The 15,368-nt window shown below is 43.1% G+C and overlaps 1 protein-coding gene across 4 annotated transcripts in view; it reads left to right on the top strand.

Moving 5' to 3' along the window:
* Positions 1–14,906, top strand: part of ATP2B4 (ATPase, Ca++ transporting, plasma membrane 4) — a 63,591-nt gene extending 48,685 nt beyond the window's left edge. Inside the window, exons 19-21 of one of the 4 annotated variants that reach the window (XM_006834108.1) lie at positions 3,491–3,667; positions 9,559–9,666; positions 14,592–14,906. In XM_006834108.1, the coding sequence (XP_006834171.1) occupies positions 3,491–3,667; positions 9,559–9,666; positions 14,592–14,906 (600 nt within the window). Of the gene's footprint in view, positions 1–3,490; positions 3,668–9,558; positions 9,987–14,591 lie in introns of those variants that run through there. The other 3 variants (XM_006834110.1, XM_006834109.1, XM_006834111.1) reach the window with 3 other exon arrangements.
* Positions 14,907–15,368: the final 462 nt, after the last annotated feature.

Here is a 15,368-nt window from a genome sequence, read left to right as displayed (position 1 = left end):
CAATGTGGACAGATGGAGTGGCTGGGGACACTGGACTCAGGGAGGGAGAGGGGCTGTTTGCTGATGGCCAGGTGCAGGCCTGTGGAGTATACCCTTTGGTTATTTGATGGTGCATGAAGGGGATTATAATCATTGCAGTGAAACGAAATACAACAGGATGGATATAAAACTGATGTTCTCCCATGTAAACCCACATAATTCACAATAAAAACTTCAAAAAAAAAATCAGCCACTGAAAATTCTAGAGAGCACCATTCTACTCTGAAGCACAAATAGGTTTGCCATTAGTAGGAATCGATTGGCTAACAATTGGTACTGGTTAGAAGTAGAACTATTTACAAAGCTTATGTCATTATTTTAATGAACTGAATCCTGGCCATAGGCGGCTCTGCTGTCATAGTTTAGGGCTCCCAGGTCTCTTCTGTTTCTCATCATGTCCTGATTCTGTCACCTGACAGAGATTTACAAAATTTCTAGAGGAATAAGATAGCCTATAGTTCAAAGCCTGCACCCTGAAGCTGAATCCCAGTTTTCTTCTTCACAAGTCAAATCACCTCAGACAAGTTACATAAACATTCTGTGTCTTGGTCGCCTCAACTAAAGATAAGTGTTGTTAAGTGTTGTTCATCAGTAGATGAGTTATTATACAGAAAAGACTTAGAACACTGTCTGATACCGTGCATGTTGTTGTTAGGTACTGCTGACTCAGTTCTGACTCACAACAACCCAGTGTGTAACACAAAGAAACACTACCCGTTCCTGTGCTGTCTTCACAATTGTTCCTGTGTTTGAACGTATGGTTGTAGCCACTGTGTCAGTCCATCTCATTGAGGGTCTTCCTTTTTTTTCACTGGCCCTCTGTTTTCCCTGTCCTTCTCTAGGGACTTGTCCCTCTTGGATCAAAACACATGTGAAAAGGTCTCTCCATCTCTGTTTCTAAAGAGAATTCTGGCTGTGTTTCTTCCAGTACAGATTTGTTCCTTCTTATGGAAGTCCCTGGTATATTCAGTATCCTTTGTCAACACCATAATTCAGAAGCTTCAATTCTTTCCCAGTCTTCCTTATTTGTTGTTTAGTTTTTGCATGCATATGAGCCAATTGAAAATAGGTCAGGCACACCTTAGTCCTTAAAGTGGCATCTTTGTTTTTTAATACTTTAAAGAGATTTTTTTTTTCTGCTATAGCAGCAGATTTGTCAAATGCAATACATTGATTTCTTGCTTCAATGGGCATTGATTACGGATCCAAGTAAGATGAAATTCTTGACAACTTCAATCCTTTCTCCTTTTATCATGGTGTTCTTATTGAACCAGTTGTGATGATTTTTGTCTTCTTTATGTTGAGGTGTAAACCATACTGAAGGCTGTGGGCTTTGATCTTCATCAGTAAGCGCTTCAAGTCCACTTCACTTTCAGCAAGCAAGGTTGTGTCATCTGCACATCACAGGTTGTTAATTACTCTTCCTCCACATTCTTCTTCATATAGTCCAGTTTCTCAGATTATTTGTTCAGGATACAGATTGAATAAGTATGGTGGAAGGATACAACCATGATGCACACGTTTCCTAATTTTAAACTATGCAGTATCCCCTTTGTTCTGTTTAAACGACTGCCTCTTGGTCTATGTTCTGAAATCTCCATTCTTTGCAATGTTATTCCATAATTTGTTATAGAACGTTGTAAGCATTCAGTAGATGATAACTACTCATAGTAGTATAATATCACCAAGTCTAGTAAGAGTTTCATTCCTTCACTAATGCTTCTTGGTAAGTCCCCCTTGTCCTCAGCTCTGGCCTGGACTGTACTTCTGCCTAGACACTTCAGATCTCTGTTGATCGTCTGGGATGCCCATCTATCTGGCTAATGGAGGTTTTGCACAAACTGATCCCAAAGAGCCCTCCCTGGGGCTGCAAACCTTCCCCCATGGACCTGCTAGTTGTTTTTCCTACACCTCCTGGACGTCTCCCCTAGTAAGCCCCATCCCAGCTCCTAATCTGGTTCCTTCCATCCTGTTCTGTTTGCTCCCTAAGCAGCTTTAAACTTGAGTGAAGCTTGGCTATTTCACCTACTGTTTTAAATCACTATCTGGAACTGGTCTCACATGTGACCATGTGCTCTTGATGCCAGATAACACCCTCCATTTGTCTTACATTCAAAATCAGAATTTTTACACTTCCCATTTCAAAACTCTAGGCTCCATAGTGGACAACACACACAATCCCTCTTTTCCATCTGAACTATGTCTAATCCTAATCTTGTTTATAAGGGGAACTCTCTAATAAAGTTGTCAAGGATTTCATTTTACTGAGCTCCACAATCAATGCCCATGGATCAGCAGTCAGGAAATCAAACAATATATTGCATTGGGCAAATTTGCTACAAAAGATCTCTTTAACATGTTAAAAAGCACAGATGTCACTTTAAGGACTACGACAATATGCCTGACCCATCATGTTATTTTCGATTGCCTCATATGTATGAGAAAGCTGAACTATGATTAAGGAAGGCTGAAAAAGAATTGACTCATTTGAACTATGGTGTTGGAAAAAAATGTTGAAATTACCATGGACTTCCAGAAGAACTAACAAATATGTGTTGGAAGAAGTACAACCAGAATGTTCCTTAGAAGGGAGGATGGCGAGACTTCGTCTCACACACTTTGGTCATGTTATCAGTAGGGACCAATCCATGAAGAAGGATTTCCTGCTTGTAAAGGATCAGTGGGTAGGAGGAAGACCCTCAACAAGATGGATTAACACGTTGGCTGTAATAATGTACTCAGACATAAGAATGATTAGGATAGCACAGAACCAGGCAGTGCTTTGTTGGAACTAACTCCATAGCAACTAACAGCAACAAGCTCACTCAGTGATTTACTTTGAACTGACAGTCCAACTTACTGCTCCTTGTCTTCTGATAATGCCCATGTGTCCCTTCTTCCATGGCCTGGCCTACCTACTTCCTCACCCCAACCCTAAGAGAAGTTTCGGTGTCCTTTCACTATAGTGTATAGCATAGAAGTTACTTTACCTGTGGAAGCTAAGAAAAGGGTCATTCTTTCCTAACACCCCTTTCTATTTACCTCTTTCCTATACAAGCACTATGTGTCTGTCCTCACCCCATACTTGTTTTCCCCAGGTCCTGGTCTCTGTCCCTTCCTACCATACAGTGCATTATAGTTCAGTTTCCCTTTAAGTGCAGATGGGAAGGAAGAACTGAGACAGAGTTGGAGAATGAAGTATATAACTAGGCAGATGACTGGTTGGTTACTAGGCAATAAGCTCTCCTTTGAATGTCCAATTAATACAGAAAACCTTCCACTGGGAATGACCCCAGGTAGGCACTTTGTGACAGTTTGCCAAAAGGATCAGTGATGTCTCCTCATTGGTCCCCCAAGAGTGGTCTACCCCAGGACCTGGGTCATGTCAATTGAGTGACCACTCTCCTCACCCTGAATCTACTGCCTCCCCTATATTTGCACTTATTCTCAGGTCATCTCTTCGATACCTAACCGGTCCCTGAAGTTCCTGAAGGAAGCTGGACATGGCACCGCCAACGAGGATATCACCAAGGATGCCGAGGGGCTGGATGAGATTGACCATGCCGAGATGGAGCTGCGCCGAGGCCAGATCCTTTGGTTCCGGGGCCTGAACCGTATCCAGACTCAGGTACCGTGACAGTGACCTTTTCTCACCCTACCTCCCCATATTGGGAGGTGTGGGTGGGCAGCAGCTTTTGGTGGCCATGTCTCTCCCCTTCCTAAGGTTCCTTACTTAGGCAGCCCTAGATCCCTAGCTTCAGATCAGATAAGAGCAGAGGAATGTGAAAGGAGAGTCATCAAGGGAACCTAAAGGATGGGACCTTAACCGTTCACCTAAGCCTTTAGCTTAGGGCTGGCCCTATAGCCCACTCCTCTAGCCCCTGCTGGGTGGACAGACTTCCTGCATAAGGTCTCTTGCTAGCACTAGACCTAACCCCAGATCCCAGAGAGGGAAATGTTCAGTCTTTCCCTACCACTCAGAAGGAATGGGGTACTATCTCTATGTCAGCTCCCCAGCTAACACTTCATGAATCCTCAAGCTGCTGTTATGGTAATGCAGATGCTGTCTAGAGGGAGCTTTGTGTTGTTTAAAAACAAAACAAAACAAAAATCCACTCTCTTTTTTTCTTCCCCACTCCAAATTTCAGGCCAGGATGGGGAATTTGATGGCTAAGCATGTATGTATAAATAACCAGAGTATTTCAAGGCCTGAATATCTTTTGCAGGATCCAGGCTTGCTTTCTGAAAAGGAAGATGCTATAATTCCATCTGACCTTTTCCCTCCTTGTGGTTTCTCAAATGGGATGGAAGCTCTTCTGGCAGTCCTGAGTCCCCTGCCAAAAGCCCTAAGCCACTTTTTTTTTTTTTTTTTAAACTCCCATTCAGCAATTGTCACTGCCTTCTCCTGGGTGAACAACAGGTCTAGGCATTGGTCATTCTCACCTTTGCCCCATGTGCCTTTATTGGGTCAGTACTCAGTGAAATTCTCTATCTCAAGAATCTGTGATGCCTCAAGATCTCCAGGGGGCTCCAGCGAATAAGCTTACTTCTCTCTGCTGGTGAGCTAGAGATCCCAGAAAAAAAAGTTTCACTCTGAAAGCTGTCCTTTGTAAACAGCTTAGAAAGTTCTCCAGTCTACTCCATCCTTCAGTGCATTAGGAAAATAGGAGAAATTAGTATCCTAAACCAAATCTCTGATAGGAACCTGTCTCCCTATGGAAAAGATGACAGGTGGACAAGTGGAAAAGGGCTAGATAGGGAAACACGAGGCTCCTTACCTGTTCTCTAGTTTTTCCCAGGAAGGGAAATTCCAGAAGGACCTGTACAAACTGCCTTATGGCACTCAGAGTTCCCAGTTGACCCTGCCCTGACCCTACTCCAGGCTGCTGAGTTTATCAAGAGCAAGGGTCTCATGTGCTCATAGAACCTGGTGCCTTTGACCCCTGTCTCCAAGACACTCAGTGCTTTCCTATAGGCCTGCTCTTTTCAAAATAACCTGCCTTTGCTTTTCTTCCCTTTAGGATCACCTGTATTCTTCCACTGTGTTGGGGGTTTTTTTTCCTAGCCAGGATTCCCTTGTTCCAGTGTCTTCCGGCTCCTTGCCAGCCTTCTCTCCCGAGGGCCTGAAATTCATGGTCTTCCTTCCCCTCCGCTCCCAAGTGCCATTCCCTCAACTGTTTGCCGCTCTGCTTGGTGTTGCTGGCTGGTGCCTACCTAGCTTTAGGTACACTGTGTTTCCCTCCTGGAACATGAGGCACCAAAGGCAACCTGCTCAAGATACCATCATGACCAGAATCTGTACACCAGGCTCTGAGCAGATGAGGCTGGCTATACCAACCTGCATCCTAGACACTTGAAGTCCCTCGTCTGGCATTGTCTGGTCAGCAGGGTTCCAACAAAATCCCCAGCCATTTGGTTGGTCCTTGTCATTCTCATCACATTTGTGACATAGGAGAGTTGCCAAGCTATTATACAGGCCTGGATGGGTTATCCCATTTCCACAGTTCTGAGCTGTTCTTCCTCTAGTCTTTCCCTTTAGATTCTAGCCCTCATTCTCTCTCTCGCTCTCTGTCTTTCTCTATCTCTCTCTCTCTCTTTCTTTCCTTCTTTTGTTTCTTTCCTGCTTTCTTTTTAGTTTTTTCCAGAGATAAAAGCACTGGAAACTGGACAGTAAAGGCTAGAATCCTGGGAAGGTATACCTGGGATCATATTTTGTGGTGGGGGTTGGGATGTTGTAACCCTAGTAAAGAGTGAGGAAAGGTACCTGTCCCAATAGCCCTTCTTCTGTGTAACTGGAGCCCTCCCGTGTGTAAACCCTTTCCTCCGGCAGGATCAGACTCCTGGGTCCCCTGGTACTAAGACTGTATAACACGATGAAAGGATTGTGTTTAAGCTCATGCTTCAATCTGAATCCAGAAACAAACTCTAAGCATTTTATGACTTCTCAGGAAGCTTTAGAAATAAAAATAAAGTGCCTGTTTCCCTACCCCTTCCCTCCAAGGAAAATGAAGTAAGATGAGTGCTCCTGGTAAATTTATCCACAGTATTAAGGCATAGTTGTAAGACTGTTCTACCAGAACAATGAAGGACAAAGAAATTCCTTTTGATTCATTCCAGGGATGAGAACGGTAGGTTTAACTGAAGCCCCAGATCATGGTTCTTGTTGGAAATTAATGGCATTAATTGCCTCTATCTCTGAAAAGTTGTTGTTAAGTGCCATCAAGTTGGTTCCAACTCATAGCAACCTTGCATAGGGTTTCCAAGGAGCAGCTGGTGGGTTTGAACTGCCAACCTTGGGGCTCGAAGTCCAGTGCTGATCCTACAGCGCCACACCAGGAGTCCGGCTCTGAAGAGTTGTTGTTGTTGTTACCTGCTATGGAGTCGGTTCTGACTCACAGCCACCCTGAATAGGATTTCTGAGGCTATAAATCTATGCATCTTTCTCCCGCAGAACAGCTGGTAGTTTTGAACTGCTGACCGTGAGATTAGCAGCCTGATTAGTAACCACTACATAGGACATCAAAAATCTGAGACTATAGGGCTGGACCAGCCTATTACACAAAATTTCTCACCATTACCACCAATAACTAGGGGCAGACTGTGGAACAGACCATCAGTTGCTCATATGCAAATTCAAACTAAAGCTGAAGAAAATGAAAACAAGTCCACAAGAGCCAAAATATAACATTCAATATATCCTACCTGAATTTAGAGATCATATGAAGAACAGATTTGATACATTAAACACTAAAGACCGAAGACCAGTAAAGTTGTGGGATGACATCAAGAACATCATACATGAAGAAAGCAAAAAGTCATTGAGAAGAAAAGGTCAAAATGGATGTCAGAAGAGATACTGAAACTTGCTCTCCAGTGTAGAGTTTCTAAAGCAAAGGGAAGAAATAAGGAGGTACAAGAGCTGAACAGAAAATTTCAAAGCTCAGCTTGAGAAGATAAAACCAAATATTACAACAAAATATGCAAAGATCTGGAATCAGAAAACCAAAAAGGAAGAACATGGTCAGCATTTCTCAAGCTGGGGGAACTGAAGAAAAATTCAAGCCTCAACTTGCGTTATTGAAAGATTCTCTGGGCAAATTATTGAATGATGCAGAAAGCATCAAGAGAAGATGGAAGGAATACACAGAGTCACTGTACCAAAAGGAAATGGTTAATGTTCAACCGTTTCAAGAGGTAGCATATGATCCAGAGCCAATGATCATGAAGGAGGAAGTCCAAGGTTCATTGAAGGAATTGGCAAGCAACAAGGCACCAAGAATTGATGGAATAAAAATTGAAATCTTTCAAGAAAGTGAGGTGGCACAGGAGACACTCACTCATCTCTGCCAAGAAATTTGAAAGACAACTATGTGGCTGATTGATTGGAAGAGATCCGTGTTTGTGCCCATTCCAAAGAGAGGTGACCCAACGGAATGAGGAAATCATCGGACAATCTCTTTAATATCCCATGAGAGTAAAGTTTTACTAAAGGTAATACAGAAACGGCTGCAAGCATTCATTGACAGAACTTTCAGATGTTCAAGCCAGATTCAGAAGAGGCCGTGGAACAAGGGATATCACTGCTGATGTCTGATGGATCTTGGCTGAAAGCAGAGAATATCAGAAAGATGTTTACCTGTGCTTTATTGGCTATGCAAAAGCTTTCAATTGTGTGGATCATGACAAGCTATGGACAACATTGCGAGGCATGAGTATTCCGGAATACTTAATTGTGCTCATGAGGAATCTGTACCTGGAACAAGAGGCAGTTGTTCAAACAGAACAGGGAACACTGAATGGTTTAAAATTAAGAAAAGTGTGCGACAAGGTTTTATTCTTTCACCATACTAATTCAACCTGTATGCTGAGCAAATATCCAAGAAGCTGGGTTCTATGAAGAAAAACGTCGCATCACGATTGGAGGAAGACTTATTAACAACCTGCGATAGGCAGATGATACAACCTTCCTTGCTGAAAGTGAAGAGGACTTGAAACATTTACTGATAAAGATCAAAGAGCACAACCTTCAGTATGGATTACGTCTCAATGTAAAGAAAATAAAATCCTCACCACTGGACCAATAAACAACATTCTTATCAATGGAGAAAAGATTGAAGTTGTCAGACTTCATTCTTCTTGGATCAACAATCAACACTCATGGAAGCAGCAGTCAAGAGATCAAACAACGCATTGCATTAGGCAAATCTGCTACACAAGACCTTTTTAGAGTGTTGAAGAGCAAAGATGTCAGCTTGAGGACTAAGGTGCGCCTGACCCAAGCCATGGTATTTTCAATTACCTCGTATGCATGTGAAAGCTGGACAATGAATAAGGAAGACTGTAGAAGAACTGATGCTTTTGAGTTGTGGTGTTGGAAGAGAATATTGAAAGTGCCATGGGCTACCAAAAGAACCAACAGATCTGGGTTGGAAGAAGTGCAGCCAGATTGCTCCTTGGAGGCCAGGATGACCAAACTCTGTCTCTCATACTTCGGACATATTGTCAGGAGGGAGGAGTCTCTGGAAAAGGATATCATGTTTGGTAGGGTGGAGGGTCAGAGAAAAAGAGGAAGACCCCCAACAAGATGGATTGGCCAAGTGGCAGCATCAATGAACTCAAGCGTGGCAATAGTAGTGAGGTTGGCCCAGGGTTGGACAGTGTTTTGTTCTGCTGTGTATAGGGTCACTATGAGTCGGTACCAACTTGATGGCACCTAACAACAACTACCACCAATAACCACTCTTTCTCCACCTCCTTCAGTCTGACTATTGAGTTAGATGATCAGCATTTCTGCTAGACATTTGAGGACCTTCAAAACACTCATGTAGCTAGAGACATCTGTCTAATGAGCCTGGCCACTGTGTTCTGGAGCTATATTCTCAGGGCCCTGTCTGCTTGAGCCCAGGGAAAGGGTGTCTTAGAGAACAAACCCAGACAAACTGAGCCCAACAACTAATGGTCTAGGAGTCCTTCTACCATGACCAGCTATGTATGGGCTACTACACTGCCTCTGTTATTTGTTCAAATACATGAGTCATTTTCCTGGAGATTCTGAGGCACCTGAGTCGAGTCTCAACATTTGATAAAACATTACTTTTCCTTTCATTTCTTAAATTGCATGTCTGATTTTTAAGAATTCAGGTCAAAAGCAATGCCAAAGTTCTCACTCTCTGTTGGGAGTTGTAAGTGGGGGAATCCCTTTCAGTTTTAGATGTTCTTAGACCTAAATTTTAGATGCTCGTTGATACCTAAAATATGGGCTAAAGGGGATTCTGTCTGGGTGTTTGGACTCCATGTCTAATTGTTCCCTAAATGATGTATAATATGCAATTAACCTTTTTCCCCCTCTCTTCACCTTTGCTTTGTGTGTGGGGGAACCTCTTGCTTTCCATCTCCTGTCCCCCTTTTCCCAGCTCCTTCCATGCCCCCTTCCCCAGCCCTCCAACATCCTTCCCTTCCTCTTTCCTCACCTCTCCCTGACTGTGGAGAAAAGCTGTCTCACTCTCTGATTCTTTGCAGATCGACGTAGTTAACACATTCCAGACGGGAGCCTCTATTAAGGGAGTCCTAAAACGACAGACCATGGGTCAACAGCTTGATGTAAAACTTGTTCCTAGTTCATCCCATGTAACAGTTGCACCAATCAAATCTCCCCCCACCACTTCTGTTGCTGCAGCTGCTGCTGTTTCATCTCCTACTCTGGGCAGTGAGTGATAGTCTATTCTGATGCATGATTTGCTAAAATGACCACCAGAGAGCACGTGGCATTCACTTTAACCAACCATGGTTATCTTTTCCTTTGGTTATCTGTTCTTCTGATTTAAAGGAAGAAAAGAACAAAAACGAAAGAACCCCACTCTAAAAACCAGGCTTTGTGCCCTTTTATTTATTTTATTTATTTATAGTTTCATTTTTGAAAAGCTATTAAACCGTAACCATTTTAAAGATAATAATCCTGTTGTCTGATTGTTCCTCTGCATTGCTTACTTCTCCCTTTTCTTGAGGTTTATTTGTTTGTTGCTTTGTTTGGCTGTGTTGTCATTTTGTTGTTCCTCTCCTTCCTTCTCCTATGACTCTTAAGCAAGATGTAAAAATTAGACTGAATGAAAACCCATGACCTCTCTTCACTTGAGAACACATTTCACATCTCCAGGCCAATCCACTGGAAAAGCAATTTCTGAAGGATATAAAGATAGGTATGAAGGGAGCTACTATGTCCATGAGTTTATTGTTAGTAGAGCTGGTGTAATTGAACCAGTATCGGACTTGGCCAATGACAACAGTCATTTTGACTACCACTCAATTATTAACTAGAAATACTGGCATAAAACTTATAGTTGGATTTGGAGAAAAGAAAGTCATTCTGTTCAAATGCACCAGGCTAAGCATCCCTGTTATTTTACTTTTCAGGGACTTTAAACCAAACTCTGGTTTCAGAATCAATCTGAAAAAGAAAAAAAAATACATGCAAAGATGAGAATAACATATCTTTTCTTCACTTGTTATTTTCTTTTTAGGAGTTTCTGAAGAGTAATGCTTTTTTGTTGTTGTTACTTCTCGAACTTTTCCTTTTACTTTCATAGTTTCACCTATAGTGTACCCTCCAGATCTTACTTTGCACATAAAATCTTAGGAAGCTCCTTCTCTCAGTCCGCCTATCAGTCGCCATGCTGTCAGCTCTCCACCAATATCTGGTGCTTCCCACTGGTAGACTGGATTCTTGCTCATGCTTATACACCTATTCCTGATCCTCTCCTCTTCACCCAAGTGGGCCACAGATAATAAAGAGAATGCCATCAGCTCATTGATAGTACTATTGAAGTCTCTGCTGGGGAAGGAGTTTCTCTGTAGTAAATACATTGGATTACCCGTGGGTTTAAAATATCTGAGTATCAGTATCCTTCACGACTCCTAATATCACCTACTCACCCAGCCCTAGGACAGGGGAGGGAAGAAATACCAGGAGGCTCCAAAAACTTTATGGAAAAATTTCATTCTCTTTTCATTCATTTATTCGATTAACTTTTTAAAGCCCCCTCATAGCAGTTGCATTGTCTGTCACATATTTGTGAATTGTGGAGGTTGACTAGACTTAGATTTCTTTTCTTTGTAGTCAGCTGTATGTTGGTGTGAGGTAAGTGGCGGGAGGGGTCAGTATAGATGTTGTTGTTAAGTGTCATCGAGTCGGTTCCGACTAATAGCGACCCTGTACAGGGTTTCTGAAGATCAGCTAGTGAGCTTGAACTGCCAACCTTGTGGTTCAAACCTAGGCATCGAGTGCTTATCCTACAGTGCCACACCAAGATAGATACTATTTTGTTAAGCTCAAAGGCAGACAAGAAAGGACTGAATACATCTGCAAATATCCGAGAGTTTCTAGCTCTAGTCCTCCCGGATTCCTCTCTTCTGTGTTTTCTTCTAGTTCTGCCTTCTCCTTCTAACTAGCTTTTGCCTTTTGAATCATCCCTCTCTGGTGCAAAGGGTTAGTGTCAGATATGGGGAGATTACGCAGAAACATGCTCCAAAACACTCAGCCTGTAGATCAGACAAGAAAGACAGGCCACACCTGCTCTTTCTCCTGCTGTGCTTTCTTACTTCAAAATGCTACAACTTGTGCCTTATTTATGTGTACTTATTTATATGTATTTTTAAAACCCTTTCTCCAGATCTTCAACTGAATTAACGTATGTCCCCAGCCTTCAGTAGCTAGATCTCTAGGACTTCCCTCTAGAGAGAGGTACAATCTCTTCTCCTTTCCGGGTTTCTAAAAGGAGGGAAGAACACAGTAGAATACTGAGGAATGTCTTCATCTGCCCAGTCAGTCAGTCAGTCAGTCAGTCACTGAGCACCTGAGAGTTCGGTGTTTCACCTCTTAAGACGTCTCTCTTGCACCCATCTACATAGAGGTTTTAAGAGGAGATGGCAGTGAAGGGAGGGTTGGTTGGCTGAGTGGAGAATGCCTGAAGCTTCCACAGCACCTGCTCCACTAGCCTTGTCTTGTCCCCAACACACGGCTCAGGCACCAGGCACCAGGCATTGTGCACCAGGAAGTGGGAAAGGTGCCTCTACTTGGGACTGATTAGTGATGATGTGTCTGTGATGACTCACCAGTGTGTATTGTAGACTCTATTCCCTGAGGCCAGTGTTGGGATTGAGGAGGATTCTGGGGCTGCTCCATGCCCTCTACCTCCTCACCCTTATCTCCACCCACCAGGTCAGGTGGTATTCCTTAGCTCTCTGACTCCTCTTCACTTGAACTTCACTTACAGGTGGCTGGTTTCCCTTTAGATTCCAGAAAGCCTGCAGTCTCATCCCCAATTCATTTTTATCTCCCTTACTGTTTAACTTGTAACAGTGTTATTGGTCATCCCAACAGGTGAGAGGAAAAACCAGCAAACAGGGCTCCAAACCATCACTCCAACCCCAGTTTTTTAAAACTTACTTTCTATATTGGACTTCACATATAATTGTTTCAGTGAAAGATTGAATTGCTTTTAAAAATAGAGAAGCAGAAGGTTTGAAAGTCACTGATATTGAAGATGTCAGCTGGAGGTATAAGAGTACCTGCTTTCCTATAGCACTCACTAGCAGTTTTGAAGTCTTAGGAGCAGGTGAAATTGTGGGTTGTGTTCATTACTGCATGCTGTGTTATGACTTGGCCAGGGTGTTTATATCAGGGCCAAGGGAAAGGCATTAAAGGGGTTTAGACCCACTTAATCCAAGTTGATTGGTGCTAAGATTTTATGTAGATCAATTAAAACTTGGGACTGACAAAGGGGACATGACAAGTAAAATTCATACACACAGGGTGGAGAATCCAGTCCTCAACTTTCTGTTCTATTGAGTGAAAAGGAGTCCTTTGCCCTCTAAGCTCTGAGCACTCAGTTCTGGGTGGCTTTCCTAGTCTGTCATGGAGTACAGCAAGGTAAGAAGAACCTTAGCCAGCAAAGACACAAGCCTCTCCAGAAAAGAGGGACCAACAGTACTGCTGGTGAGCCATCTTTGCTCAATGTTTTTGAAGGTTCTATATAGAGGTAGAAAGTACTGGAACTGAAAATCCAACCAATTTATATGCTTGGCTCTTTGTGCTGTGCTCTCCTCATAGTCTTGCCTTTTCTCCAAGAATATATTTTTTACTTGAATAACAGAAGAATGAGAGGTATCCAGTCCCACATCCATCACTCCTCCCTATTCTCCCCACCAATTCTGTAATTTCTCCTGCAATGATTCTCATTTCATTTCTGAGGGAAAAATTGGGGACCAGAATAAGATGAGCCACCTCCCAAAAATTCTGTCTTATAGCAGCTTTCTCTCCCCCTGGCCTTTCTCTCCAACCTCTCAGGGATCCTTACCCCAATTCACCAAAGCAAGTTCTACGCCATACCATAGAGGCCTGCAGTTCAAAAAAGCAGACCCAGCCAAGGCTGCTCACAAGAATCCATTCTTATCAGTGACTTCCTTAATTCTGACTGAGTCGAACCCTCCCCTTTTGTGCAGTAAAGCCAAGACTTTGACACTCATGAAGCAGTGCATTTCTCTTCACCCTCTACCTGCCTCTTCAGAAAGGCCATTTGTTATAGCACTGCAACTCTCCCACCCCAACCTTACCCTTCTTCCACATAATCATGCCCCTCCTTCACCGTTTGGAAAACCGCTGGAGCAAGCTGCACAGCTGGGCACAGTTGCTGTATATCAGAGACATGAGAGCATGCATTTGCGTTAGGAGAGCTAGGTCTTCTCACTATGGCCAGGAGGAGGATGTCTTTCAATACACATCTACAACTTCCAGGACAGGGATGGAAGGAGCAGAGTTTTTGCTTTTTTGAGGGGAGGGGCACGGAAAAGCTTGTGAGATCGAGATCTATGCATGTCTCTTGACTGAAAGGGTGGGTTATTGAACTGCAGAGTCTAAGAGTTTTCATTTCTTGCATGCCACTGACACAGTGACAATGGGTTTGGCTGCCTTGCTTCATGGTGTTCATAGTCACTCATCACCCAAAGGGTATTTATTCTGTATAGATGGGCATATGATGACTCTTTGAGGGTTTTTCAACAAGTAACTAATCGTCAATGTTTCATTTTTACGTTTTATGTTCACAAAACGTTTGGCCTCAACATGGAAGCCCACGTGTCTGAACCATGGTTTACATTTGGTCCTCACATTGTACCTGCTTCCTTGCCCTCCACCCAAAAGAACTAATGAATCTTTTTGTTTTCTGTTTTATTTGAAGAGTGAGTTGTTTGGGAATGCTAACTTTGCTTTGGGTTTTCTACTTTTTTTTTTTAATGCAGCTTTTGAAGCATTCTAGTTGTTTGCCATCACTCACTCCACCCCACCCCACCCCACCCCACCCCACCCCAGTGCTTGAACTATGAGCTATGTGATGTTTCTAGTGCTCCATGATCTCTTTGTATGTGTTTGGTTTTGGTGGTTGAGCAGTAGTGTTTGTGGTTTGGATTTTGTTTCTCTCTTCAGACCATCCGTTCCTGATTCTGCTAGACAATTCTCACCTCCCTGTTTTCTCATCCTCCTTTTCCTTCCCCTGGTGTAGATCAAAGTGGTCAAAGCGTTCCATAGTTCCCACCACGAAAACATTATGAAATCAGCGAACCAAAAGTCCATCCATAACTTCATGACCCACCCTGAATTCACCATCGATGAGGAAGGGCCACGAACACCAGTCCTGGAAAAGCAAGAGGAGGAGAATTCTGAAAAGGCCTTTAAGTCTGGGCCAAGGGTGTTCCAGATTGATGACGAGATCACTCCATATGCCAACAAAAACAACAACGCCGTGGATCACAACCAAGTGCAGATCGTTACCTCCCACTCAGACAGCCCTCTACACAGCCTGGAAACATCAGTTTGAACTCTGACTCTCTGGCTTCTGCACCTGTTTTGTCTATTTCCTTTGTCATCTATCTTGTCTATAAGGTAATGATGGGACGAAAAACTGTCATGTCAGCTGCTCCCAAGTATGTGTGAACCCCATCTGACCACAAAGAGGCAAAAGCACAGACTGACAAGGATTTCATTAAACTTGAGTTGGGGTTTGTAGCAGGACCCAATCAAACCCCAGGCAGGTAATGGTAGAATCTATTCTTCGGGCGTATCTGTTGTTATTTTTAAAGAAATAATGACAGTCCTCTTGGCATCACTCGAACCCACATTCTCCCCCAGTGCTGACACGTATGTCACCATCTCCTAACTTCTGGAGTCTACCGCTTGTAAGCTAAGTAGAGGGTTCAGAGAGAGACGAATATTTTCAAATAATACGTGTCAAGGTAGGAATGGGACGTATAGAATCAGCTTGCTTTTTAAAACAATCCAT

This window comes from Chrysochloris asiatica, unplaced genomic scaffold (genome assembly GCF_000296735.1).
Source record: "Chrysochloris asiatica unplaced genomic scaffold, ChrAsi1.0 scaffold00009, whole genome shotgun sequence".
Lineage (NCBI taxonomy): Eukaryota > Metazoa > Chordata > Mammalia > Afrosoricida > Chrysochloridae > Chrysochloris > Chrysochloris asiatica.
This window is presented reverse-complemented; position numbering and strand designations above follow the sequence as displayed.